The sequence below is a fragment of the Aulonocara stuartgranti genome (assembly GCF_965226115.1).
Source record: "Aulonocara stuartgranti genome assembly, chromosome: 17".
NCBI classification, from domain to species: domain Eukaryota; kingdom Metazoa; phylum Chordata; class Actinopteri; order Cichliformes; family Cichlidae; genus Aulonocara; species Aulonocara stuartgranti.
This window is the reverse complement of record NC_138953.1, coordinates 7,936,708-7,949,555: the sequence shown is the minus strand read 5'-3', so window position 1 is coordinate 7,949,555 and position 12,848 is coordinate 7,936,708. Positions and strand designations below refer to the sequence as shown.

The window sequence follows — 12,848 nt, the reverse complement described above, 5'->3', positions numbered from 1 at the left end:
TGGTGTCCTTCGAAAGCTCTTTGGTCTTGGCCATGGCGGAGTTTGGAGTCTGACTGTTTGAGGCTGTGGACAGGTGTCTTTTATACAGATGATGAGTTCAAACAGGTGCCATTCATACAGGTAACGAGTGGGGGACAGAAAAGCTTCTTACAGAAGATGTTACAGGTCTGTGAGAGCCAGAGATTTTCCTTGTTTGAGGTGACCAAATACTTATTTTCCACCCTAATTTACGAATAAATTCTTTACAAATCCTACCATGTGAATTCATGGATTTTTTTTTTTTCACATTCTGTCTCTCACAGTTGAAGTGTACCTCTGGTGCAAATTACTGACCTCTGTCATCATTTTAAGTGGGGGAACTTGCACAATCGGTGGCTGACTAAATACTTTTTTGCCCCACTGTATACCTATCATTGCCTCTTGCATATCTGGAAAGCTTCTCACTGTGGAAGTTCCATTGTGTCCACTTGCACCCATCCAAGTGGAAATTCTCTTGTGTGTCAAAATGGTGACCACTGGACATCATTTTCGTTTTGAGGAAGTGAACAAACTGACAGGAATTTTGCTATGTGCAACAACGCAAAGACGGCATACCCAACACCTTGGGGCTTGAACGTTGTGGTCTTATCAACTAAAACTGCTGGTTCTTAGCTGGAGACCAAGCAGATTCCAGAAAGTGTTAAATTACACCTTCCTTGTATGTCAGTTCAAAAGAATGAAATCCAAACATTGAACCAGTCCAAAATTGATCAGTAAGTAAGTAAAACTGCAACAAAGGCTAAAAGTATTCACAAATCGTTTTGTAGCCTGAAGCCTTAACCTCCACTCGCTATTAGAATTTAACCCGTATTGACTGAATGTGTTTGTGCTTGTTGAGATTCATAAGTCACCTCTCTACTTAAATGTCATGCTCATGCTCTCATGCATTTGCAATTTCACAGAGACGTTTAATTTTGCCTGGCCACTGTGGAGGTTTATCGGGGGGAAAGATACAATAACAGCATTTCATAGCATTTGGGCATTAGCGTGTTTACCTGATAGGTAGAAAATCTAAATCAATAAAGAAAACCTTTGTTAAAAATGTATCTTTTTTTCCTTCTTTTTCTCTCTGTCAGGTGGACACCATTGCAGCAGATGAGAGTTTCTCCCAGGTTGATTTTGGGGGCAGGCTGATGAAAGTGAACACAGAAGTGAGAAGTTTTGGGCCTCTGTCCAAAGGCAGAGGTTTCCATTTGGCTTTCCAGGACTTAGGCGCTTGCATGTCGCTTCTGGCCGTCAGGGTATTCTACAAGAAATGCCCCAGCATCGTGCAGAACTTTGCTTTCTTCCCAGAGGTATGAAACAGAGCTAATTGAAATCGGTGGTGATTTTTACGAGAGCTTGGCACAGCCATCGGATGGATATTTAAATGGAATTTTTTAATGATTCTTATTTTGTGCAGACGCTGACCGGAGCAGAGTCCACCTCATTAGTCATCGCCAGAGGAAGCTGCATCCCCAACGCCGAGGAAGTAGACGTGCCCATAAAGCTCTACTGTAATGGAGACGGAGAGTGGATGGTACCCATAGGCAGCTGCAGCTGCAAGGCGGGTTATGAACCTGACAATGGCAATGTGTGCCGAGGTAAATCTGTACATTAACGAGGCCGTGCTAGTTCAAACTGAGCTCGTAAAAAATGAAGATGAAATGAGAACATCAGCAAATACTGCACCGCATCAGTGCATATCAGAGGTGCTGCTGTGTGGACTGAACTGATAATCTGTTCTCAGATCTCTGCTGATGACCTTGCTACAGCAAACACTTAAACACGCTGCACATGACTTTCTTGTTATTTTGTAGCAAAAGCTAACAATCCAGTATGACAGCAAATCAATAACCAACAAACACGCGTCTAATATTGAGCCCCAGAAAACATGCTACTGCGGCAATCAATATCTTATAGCATACGTCGACCTCCAACATGGAAATGATTTAAACAGAGGAAATACTATTTTAATCAAAAACATTTCAGCTTTCTTTGTTTATATGTCCCAAATATATGATTTTTTAAATAAATGGAACTGTATATTTGCTGAGTAAATTCTGGAGGAAATGCAAGTGCTTTATTAGCTCCAGGAGGGAAAAAAAGTGTGTCAGTTTTGGCAGAGTTAACTGAATAATTTCATGCGTGTATATATTTTATGCCCAACCGGGCAGCGCATGATGTTCCATATGTTAATGCTTCTAGAGGCAGACTCGGGTGAACGTGGTGCAGAAATAGCTCCTCTTTCCTCTGTGTTCCAAATATCTCTCTCTCCTTTCCATCCTTTTTATATCTGGCCTTGTTCCCCATTTCCTCTCCGAAGTAGTACCCATCATTTCTTATTCTCCCTGGAGAGTCTCATTCATTTTATGTGTGTGTTTGTGCGTGCATGTGCGTGTATATGTGGTGACTTAGTGAGTGTGTGGTGGGCGTGTGATGTATGTACATATGGTGAAATGATAAGTGAGGCCGCTTCAGCCCATGTTAATTAGTTTAGCGTGTTCTAGTCAGATTAGTCGAGCGCAAATTGGTGGCGAACTGTCACACAGTGTTGGAGAGATAGAAGGGCGTGAGGAAGAATGACGAGAAGGAACAAGTGAAAGGAAAAGAAGAAGCAAAGATAAAGAAAATTAGGGAAAAACCTCTGGAGAGATGAACTGCAAAGTAAGTTTTTTTTGTTTTTTTTTAAAGAGAACAAACCAAGGACATAAAGGTTAAAACTGTGAGATAAAACAGATAGAGAGCCTAAAGACTGAATAGTTTTTCTTCCTGCCTCTGGTAAAATGCATGCAAGTACATGGACTGAAATGTCAGCTTAGCCTTTGTTGTCACTCTCTCTTTTTAACAGAAAAACTTGCAGCTTTTGAAAGGGGTAAACTCGTCCTGATTCAAAGAAGATAGTGAATACGTCTGACAGTGTTACAGCTCTATAGAAAAACCACTGCTAAAGGACTAAATTACCAGGTTTACAAGATGTTGGCTATATATAAAAAAAAATCCTACGGTGTTTAGCCTTACAATAATATTAGCCTCGCCCTATTGCAGCGTACGCTTGCTATAACCAAAGAATGTTCTCATGAGTTCTTATTACTCCTTTATCTGTGTCTATTTAGAGTAATCGTGATAATAGAAGTTCAAACTTGAGCCCAATACCCAGGAAAATAATAATGTTTCAGTTCAATGAAAGTAAAAAGACTAAATTATAAGGCTCATTTATTTATTTTTGAATGATAATAATAATAATACTGTATTCAGCTACAACTGTTTCTGTGCTTCTGGTGGCTTGGCACCATATTTAAAATGCTGATCACTTATTGGTAAGATAGGCTGTCACTGTTTCTGTCTTGTTGCTTCTAAGAGAGACCTTTCATATTTTTAGACACAGATAATTATGGAAGCCCGTTTCTGCCACAAAAAAAGAAAAAAAAGTATCCATAACTCGAAATTTTGAGCCATTTTCTCGAAATTTTGACGTATTAACTCGAAATTTCGACTTAAGTCTAAATTTCGAGAAAAGTAGCTCAGTAATCTACGTGAATGACGTCATTTCCTAGTTACCCGGAAGCTGAAGCCCTCAGCTACAAATGCTACAGCTAAGCTACCAGTATTACAGCCAGTCATGAATGCACAAATTGCTGATTATTTTCAGTGTGGTTTCACAAATGATGAAATCCTCGTGTTATTAGCTGAATCACATGATGTTACTATCAGCAAACGTATTCTCGAAAGCGCCAATTTGTTGCGACCCTGTTTTGAGTGCGCATTCCACGTACATTACTGATTGGCAGAGCTAACTAGAAATTTCAAGTTACTTTTCTCAAAATTTCAAGTTAATAAATCGAATTTTCAAGAAAATACGTCGAAATTTCGAGTTAATAAGTTGAAATTTTTTTTGAAAGTACGTCAAAACTTTGAGTTATAGATGCTTTTTCTTTTAGTGGCGGAAACGGGCTTCCACAGATAATTGTGTTTTCCTGTTAAATTAAAAATCTCTAACAATGGTACAGACTTATAGACTGATAAGTTTTGTTGCCCAGCTTCAACATTAAGGTTATCGTGTTAGTAGCAGCTACCTGATGCATTAAGAATAACTTATCAGACAGCTAATTTGAATAAGTAATAGTTAAACAGCTCATGTTGCCATGTGCACCAGCCAGATTAGTGTTCGTGGTAACTGTTTGATATTTGAATGTTGTTTAAAAAGAAGCTTTATTTACTTCACAAAAGTCTTCATATAGACAAAGCTGTCCGTATTTATGATGCATCTGATAAAATAAAATTGCATCAATTAGCATCCAAGTATCATTTTTTTGCCAACTCTACCTTAAAAAACGAAAACAAAACATTCTGACATTTTCAGAATTTTGGTTTTGAAAGGTTTGGTAAGTATCAGTTCTGGTGACCTCCATATAGTCCTATGACTGTTAAGATAACATAGGCCAGACAAAAAAGTCTAGAAAACAGGAATGCTCCAAAACACTAGCTCGTAGTGGTTTTAGCTATTTAAAAAAAAAAAAACGTCTGTTTCTATTTTTGAACATGGGCTATCTGTTCCTAAGACACTGTTGTTTTAGTGATTAGAAGTTGCTTCTAGAAGTTTCATTATTAACACTTATCAATGTTTGTCATATATGGATTTCAAATTAAAACTTTTTAAGCCTTCATTGTGAGTAGTGTGACTATACAGTATGTTCTTATAGCAGTTCGTGAAATAGTCAATTCAGTTTGATTAGGTTTTATTTATATAGCACCAAATTACAGCAGCAGTCACCCTATGGCAGGTGTAAAGACCCCCGAATAATTGAAATAAGAAAACGCCAACATCCAAATGATCCCCTTGTGCGCAAGCACTTGGAATCATTGGGAAGAAAAAACTCCCTTATGACAGGAAGAAACCTCCGGCAGAACCAGGCTCAGTGAGGTCGTGACCGGTTGGGAGGGAGGAGTCACAACCTTTAGTCTACTGATTTGTGTTCCTGAACATTAACATGATTTCCTGAGCATGACTTTTGATCAGTCTGCTCTCATATGTTCTTATTCATGTATACAAAGTGAATACTGTCAACTTGTAAAGCGCAACAAAAAGTCTGCATTTGGAGCTTGAAAATAACACCCAAGTTTGAGACACATCACTTGTAAATACACAAGAATATGTTGTTTGGTTAAGTGTAGGCATTTATCTCAGTCAGGTGTAGGCACTGAAATGGATTTTTCTAGGGTTCGGGGTTAGGTTAAGAAAAAGATCAGGGTTTGGTTCAAAATACAACATGTGCCATTTCTTCTAAAGCTTTGCTTTCTTCTTTGCCACAATGATGCCTCCCTGCTTTCTCTTAGCAAAATATAAGCTGCTGTGACAAAATATACTTCCTACCAAAATACTCTATTTACAAATTCGTGCTCGCTGACACAAAAAAACGTGGCAGTTTGTGTCCGTGAACACGGGAAAATAAATAGCTTCTTCATAAGCAGTTGATTTGAGCTTTTGTTTTTGTTGACTGAGATGTAATACACAGTACAGTGGGGCAAAAAAGTATTTAGTCAGCCACCGATTGTGCAAGTTCCCCCACCTAAAATGATGACAGAGGTCAGTAATTTGCACCAGAGGTACACTTCAACTGTGAGAGACAGAATGTGAAAAAAAAATCCATGAATCCACATGGTAGGATTTGTAAAGAATTTATTCGTAAATCAGGGTGGAAAATAAGTATTTGGTCAATAACAAAAATACAACTCAATACTTTGTAACATAACCTTTGTTGGCAATAACAGAGGTCAAACGTTTACTATAGGTCTTTACCAGGTTTGCACACACAGTAGCTGGTATTTTGGCCCATTCCTCCATGCAGATCTTCTCGAGAGCAGTGATGTTTTGGGGCTGTCGCCGAGCAACACGGACTTTCAACTCCCGCCACAGATTTTCTATGGGGTTGAGGTCTGGAGACTGGCTAGGCCACTCCAGGACTTTCAAATGCTTCTTACGGAGCCACTCCTTTGTTGCCCGGGCGGTGTGTTTTGGATCATTGTCATGTTGGAAGACCCAGCCTCGTTTCATCTTCAAAGTTCTCACTGATGGAAGGAGGTTTTGGCTCAAAATCTCACGATACATGGCCCCATTCATTCTGTCCTTAACACGGATCAGTCGTCCTGTCCCCTTGGCAGAAAAACAGCCCCATAGCATGATGTTTCCACCCCCATGCTTCACAGAAGGTATGGTGTTCTTGGGATGCAACTCAGTATTCTTCCTCCTCCAAACACGACGAGTTGAGTTTATACCAAAAAGTTCTACTTTGGTTTCATCTGACCACATGACATTCTCCCAATCCTCTGCTGTATCATCCATGTGCTCTCTGGCAAACTTCAGACGGGCCTGGACATGCACTGGCTTCAGCAGCGGAACACGTCTGGCACTGCGGGATTTGATTCCCTGCCGTTGTAGTGTGTTACTGATGGTGACCTTTGTTACTTTGGTCCCAGCTCTCTGCAGGTCATTCACCAGGTCCCCCCGTGTGGTTCTGGGATCTTTGCTCACCGTTCTCATGATCATTTTGACCCCACGGGATGAGATCTTGCGTGGAGCCCCAAATCGAGGGAGATTATCAGTGGTCTTGTATGTCTTCCATTTTCTGATGATTGCTCCCACAGTTGATTTTTTCACACCAAGCTGCTTGCCTATTGTAGATTCACTCTTCCCAGTCTGGTGCAGGTCTACAATACTTTTCCTGGTGTCCTTCGAAAGCTCTTTGGTCTTGGCCATGGCGGAGTTTGGAGTCTGACTGTTTGAGGCTGTGGACAGGTGTCTTTTATACAGATGATGAGTTCAAACAGGTGCCATTCATACAGGTAACGAGTGGGGGACAGAAAAGCTTCTTACAGAAGACGTTACAGGTCTGTGAGAGCCAGAGATTTTCCTTGTTTGAGGTGACCAAATACTTATTTTCCACCCTGATTTACGAATAAATTCTTTACAAATCCTACCATGTGAATTCATGGATTTTTTTTTCACATTCTGTCTCTCACAGTTGAAGTGTACCTCTGGTGCAAATTACTGACCTCTGTCATCATTTTAAGTGGGGGAACTTGCACAATCGGTGGCTGACTAAATACTTTTTTGCCCCACTGTATATCACATATCCTCACTAGACAGGGTGACTGGACGTTCCCGGAGTCATTGGTTAGTTGTTGTTCTGAGACAGTCCTCATTCAAAGGACCAAGTCATTTGTAATTCTTATTGTATAATGATGGTTTGAGTACACAAACCAAAGGCAGACTTGAGGGACCTGGCTTAACACTCTCTGTCAAGGCTTTTTGAGCTTAAGCAGTGATTTAAAGTGTCGTGGGACAGAGCATGTCCTGTCTGTCTTCCTCAAGCTGGCATCTTTTTGGTGTGCTTTTCTGCCAATCAGCTGATAACAACTTGGCAGGAAGCTGGACTCACTATTAGAACAGATGGTCATCTTTTTGTGTGTGTTTTTGTGCGTGTGTGTAAGGCCACAGAGATGGTGTTTATTTTGCACCAAATCAGCATATTGTGCAAACCATAAGGCAAAATTGGCTCAGCATCAAAGTACATCAAAGTGCGTGTGTGTTTGAGTGCGCGTGTCTCTTTTAAGTCAATATTCAAGAGCCATGCTTGAAATTCACCACACTACAGATGTATGCACTACCAATGAATACACACAAACATCCCCTGCTGTGAACTTTAACAATGCCCTGAGCTTTTCAAACCCAGGGGCTTTTAAAACACTCGCACAAGCACGCACATACTCATGCAAGTTTTTAATAATTGATCAGTGAGCCTGTTTGCCAGCTTTAGACAATTGCCATCCGCGTGGTCACTGTGTGACTCCACACAGCTGGCAAAGGGCACAGGTGGAAAAAAGAGAGGAGCAATCTCTTGCTCTTTGTCCGCTTTTAACACTTCATCTCCGTGTTGCTCCGACCTTTACTCCTGTCTCTAGAATGTTCTGTTTTCCTATTCCACTTTATTTCAGATTTCTTCCTTATGTAGGAAGAATTTTCTGCACGATTTGAATTCATTTTTTTTGCTCTAAATCTCATATCCTAGTAATCACACACATCACATAGTTTATGTAATCAAATGGAAAGTACTTTTTTTTACATTTAAATTAAATCATCAAAAATAAAATGTAGTCATTCATATGTGAATATTTTTATATATTTACAACAAATCTGGGCATGTTTGCCTAAGAATGTAAACATAAATATATCAATATATAAATCAATAACCAATTACTAAAGTCCCAGGATAAAATACTGCTATGTAATATACCAATTAAATGTAAACTGTAGAAACAATATATCACTTCCCATGACTCAAGAACTATAATTTCTCCTGTATTCTAAAAAGTTTGGAAAGAAAGTACTTCTGGACTTCTTTAGGTTTCACGAAGACTTTTAACTCTCAACCAAGAGGCTTCTACAGTTTGCTTTCTTTCCAGTCTCCATAAACTTCCATGACCTGCATGTCTGAGAATCTACACACAGTTTCTCTAAATATCTGTGTAGGTTCTAAATCGTTGCCAGTAGAATAGCCTGTCTGCAAACGGCGACTGCAGAGTGTCATTGTTGTTGAAGTTCAGTATGCTACATTGCAGATTTCCTGCAATACTTTGGCCCGAGACTCCTAATATAAACGAGGCAGCTCGACTTGTGTACCTGATTTGTGGCATAATTTGCACAGTATGGTTTCCTGGTCTGTGTCAGACTTTTCATAACCAAATCATGTCCAAGCTAGAGAGATAGCCGTAACTCCTCAATTTGTTTCAGCTGGTCATTCAGTTTGGAGCTGCCCGGTTTTGTCTCAACTTCACAGGAAATGTTGATATACTCTATTGCAAACGTTATCCAATGCGATGGGAAAATAGTGCTGTAAACAGTGTATTTTGTCACAGCCTGAAATAAATGATAGAGTATAATAAGTTTACCATCCGATATATTTCCACATATATGTCCACAAAAGATTTGTATAGCATACTGACCTTTGCCTGTGAGACATGCAGCAGCCATCACCAACTTTATCATACTACTTGAAATGTGAGTTGGATGCTGTTGAATACAATAGAAACAACAGAAATGACAGAATAATGGATTGTTGTTTATCCTACTTGAGTCAGTATTTTGTTCTTTTCAGCCTGCACAAAAACACACAAACAGAATTCACTGACATATGCCGGGTTACCAGTTTAAAATCCTTTGACAGAGAGAGAGACAGAAAAGGATAACTCTACACAGGGGTATCCAGAGATAAGTAATGGAGAGAGGTAGCAAGACTTGTTGCCATGGTGACACGCCCCATGTGTATGAGCAAGGTTTCTGAATAAATGACCTTGACAAGCCAGATGTCTATCTGCTTATTCAACTCAGAACAACACACACACACACACACACACACACATGAAGAGACGCTGACACTCCTGATGAGATGGCTTTAAAGAAAGGCAAATGTCTGGGTGTAAAGAAAACAGACAAACGAGGCAGACATCATTATTAGAAACTGAATGCGGGAGATGTATGTTTTTACAGGTGAAGTAAGCAGGATCAGAAGTTCTTTCAGGCTTTCTTTTCTTCATACGAGAACTATGATAGTCTCCCAGAAAAGACTGTCCAATAGTCCGTTCCATTATCTACATTAGTAGAGTCATGCACTTACTATGAAGGCCAGCTTTTCTTTCCAGCTTTGTGTAAGGCAGTATAGGGCAGCTATATGCACTTTGCCATCTGATACTACAGGGATTAATTACGCTTGCTACATTCCTAGAAGTATTTCATTCTTGCTGAGGGTGGTCAACAAACTTCAATGATCCGCTGACTAAACTGCAGCTTAACTGAGGGAAACGGTGGTAAATAAGGTTACTAATAAAGAACATCCTTTGCATGCCTGTTTTGATTATGGTATGTGATCTGACAACCATTTAGCTTGTCATGATTATGGACATAGCTAACGACTGCTTTGATTATGAGAAATGTTGGTCAAAACCTAAATGTTGGTCAAAACTTAAAGGTTTTGACCAACATAAAATTAAGAACCTTACCATTCCTGTTTTAATCAGTTTATACTATCTTAATATGCGATCACATTTTCTTGCTCTACTTAGACATGATAAGGATGCATTATAATAAAAAAAAAAACTATAAAATTCTGCCGTGTAATACCTTGAATAACCCTTACGATTACATATCCCAGATAGCATAACAACACTGACTAAGTAATGTATACTGATTATTGGTTCGTGGCTAGCAAGCAGTACAGTTTAAAGTTAATGAGTACTTTTAGATCCTGCTAAGTGCTTGTTAGCCTCCCTGGTATCGGCCTTAGTATTTTAGTATGTTTGCACTGTTTATTGAAATGTGTTTTTGGAGTTTAACTGGGAATTTTTGGGATTTCATATTGCGTTATATAACAGCAATGCTGCTAGCCTCTAAGCTGTTCAGTGCTAGCTAGCTGCTAAGCACTTCTGGGTTTGTTTGGGCAGTTGGTGACATACTTCCCTTTCTCTAAATCTCTGCCATAAAATTCAAATGTTGGAAAGCTGTTGGCAGCAATAATAGAAAGATTCAATCAAGTGTCATTTTTCTTTGCTTGTTACAAATAACAAACACAATGGATTTCATATTAATAATGGCATTAGATAGCAGAAATGCTGTCTAATGCCTCTGTAAGTTCTAGATGTAAACTGCATCCATCTCTTATATACTTTTGGACCAGCTATGGCCTTTATAACATGATATGAAGTACTCCTTCTGTAGTTTCACAACGGTATGTTGGTCATGTAGAAAGTAATTTATAGTAAATTAGGGAGACAAAAACACTTTCCTTTATTGTAAATCATGTTAGAGCAAAAGCAAAACCAAGAAACGATAATATAACACGTCTGTGGCAGCAATTCAGCAGAGCAGTACTGTAGAAGCATTGAAATGAAAGAATAAAAACAGGATCAGTGTGTTTCTCTTCACCTTATACTCCCAATCTACATTTTTCCCCTTTGTTCCACTTTTTCCCCAATGCTTTTTTATTTTTGTCTCTTCAGACATTCCTTTTCATTCCTGACCCTTTCACCTACTGACATTTGATGAAGTGAAACCCTAAGGATTTTCACTTGCTTTCTACTTTGTCTCACTTACTTCTGTCACTCGGTTCATTTTATCATTTGGACTTTACTAAATGCCTCCTTGCACACTCCTCTGTCTTCCACCATAAATCTATGAAACATTTGCATTTTAGTCTTACAGCGCCTAAAGCAGCTCAGGGATAAAGTAAACATTCATTACAGAGAAAGAAGGAAAACAAAATGCTAAAGATAAATCAAGACTAAAAAAAGAGAAAGGAAGACTAAAAAAATTCATTTGGTTTGCCTAAGCCTTTTGGCAGAGTTTTCATTTCAGTCTTATTCTTCATTTCACACCTCTCTGTTTCGGCTTTTACTTAAAGTCATACTTCAGAAGGCATTTACATTCACAAAGAGACAACTGTGACATCTCACGTGCAAATTAAGAACAGTAATCCTTCTAGGACAGAGTACTCTTTTTTTTTTTTTTTTTGTGTCCCGTTTGGATCTTTAGCCATCAGAATTGTTGTCTTAAGGCCAAGAAAGATGCCAAGCGGATTTATTTTACCAAGTGGATCATCATGGCCTTGCCATATTGGTCCATTTGATTGACCTTTATTATAATTATGAATTTATTTTATTTTCAGTTGCTACAAACGGGACAGACATGACTGGGGGATAGGACAGGGAGAAAGAATGAAAGAAAGAGAGGGAGAGAAAGAAAACCAAAGGGGAGAAGAGACGGTGAGAAGGGGGGGAAGAAAGAAAAAAAAAACCCAAACACCTGGGTCACCTGTATGGAGAAAAAAAACAGAAGAGAAAGCAAACAACAAAGAGCAACATGATAAAAAAAAACAGCACCATCACAATAAACTAGCTAGCAGTAGATATCAGTAGATACTAAATAATAAACGATATTGTGCAGCACGCAAGATAGACAGCGCACAATGTGCTTTGAGGCAGCAGCCAAGAAAGCTGTAGTCCGCGTCTGTGAACACCCGTGTGTACACCTGTGTGCATACCTGTGTGGATCAGCATGCTTGCATTCCAAAGGTTTCTCCATGTAATGATCTGCTAGAGGGTGTGGGGGGGCCATAGCCCCGTCCTCCAGGGCGTGAAGCAGGTATGGAGGAGATCAAAACTCCAGACATCCAGAGGCCCCCAGAACACAAGAGACCAAGGAAGACTAACAGAGGGGCAGCTGCGCCACTGTCTCAGTAAGAGCTGAGGAGAGTCCCAGATGAGGGCTCACTCAGCAGCCGCGGAGCAGAAGCCAGGGGGAGTTGCAGTGACGTGCCCGTGAGCTCCGCCGGCAGCCAGCCGTGCCTGAGTGACCGAGCCCCAGGCCGAGAGGCCGGGGGCACCCCACCTCCGAAGTGGCCCGAGCGAGCTCCAGGCCCCGATAAGCGGCCGCCAAGGAGTGAGCCGGTGTGTACCCGGACGCCCACCCCCAGACACAAAGAACCACCGACGCACCGACACCTGAGGGAGTCTGCCACTGGCAGGGGAAGTGGTGGTGGGGGGAGATAGGCCTCCAAACCTTGGAGGGCCTGAGATGTCCCCAGAGAGGTGGCATCTGATACCCAACCTGACATATAGACACAGACATACAGGCACACACAGATACAAACATCCATTCCCACCCTCATGCTCTCATATGCACTTACTCCACACTCAACCAACGTGGAGACAGACATAAAGAGACGCTGTACACACGATCACACTCCCCAAGCGTACTCTACAAACCGGGTCTAGGTACC

General features: G+C 40.4%; 1 protein-coding gene across 3 annotated transcripts in view; it reads left to right on the top strand.

Moving 5' to 3' along the window:
* The window catches only part of LOC309691857 (ephrin type-B receptor 1-like), a 133,867-nt gene that overhangs the window by 43,152 nt on the left and 77,867 nt on the right, over positions 1 to 12,848 (top strand). For all 3 annotated transcript variants that reach the window (XM_082509852.1, XM_082509854.1, XM_082509853.1), the window contains 2 exons: positions 1,116 to 1,334; positions 1,442 to 1,622. In XM_082509852.1, coding sequence (XP_082365978.1) covers positions 1,116 to 1,334; positions 1,442 to 1,622 — 400 coding nt within the window. The remainder of the gene's footprint in view (positions 1 to 1,115; positions 1,335 to 1,441; positions 1,623 to 12,848) is intronic.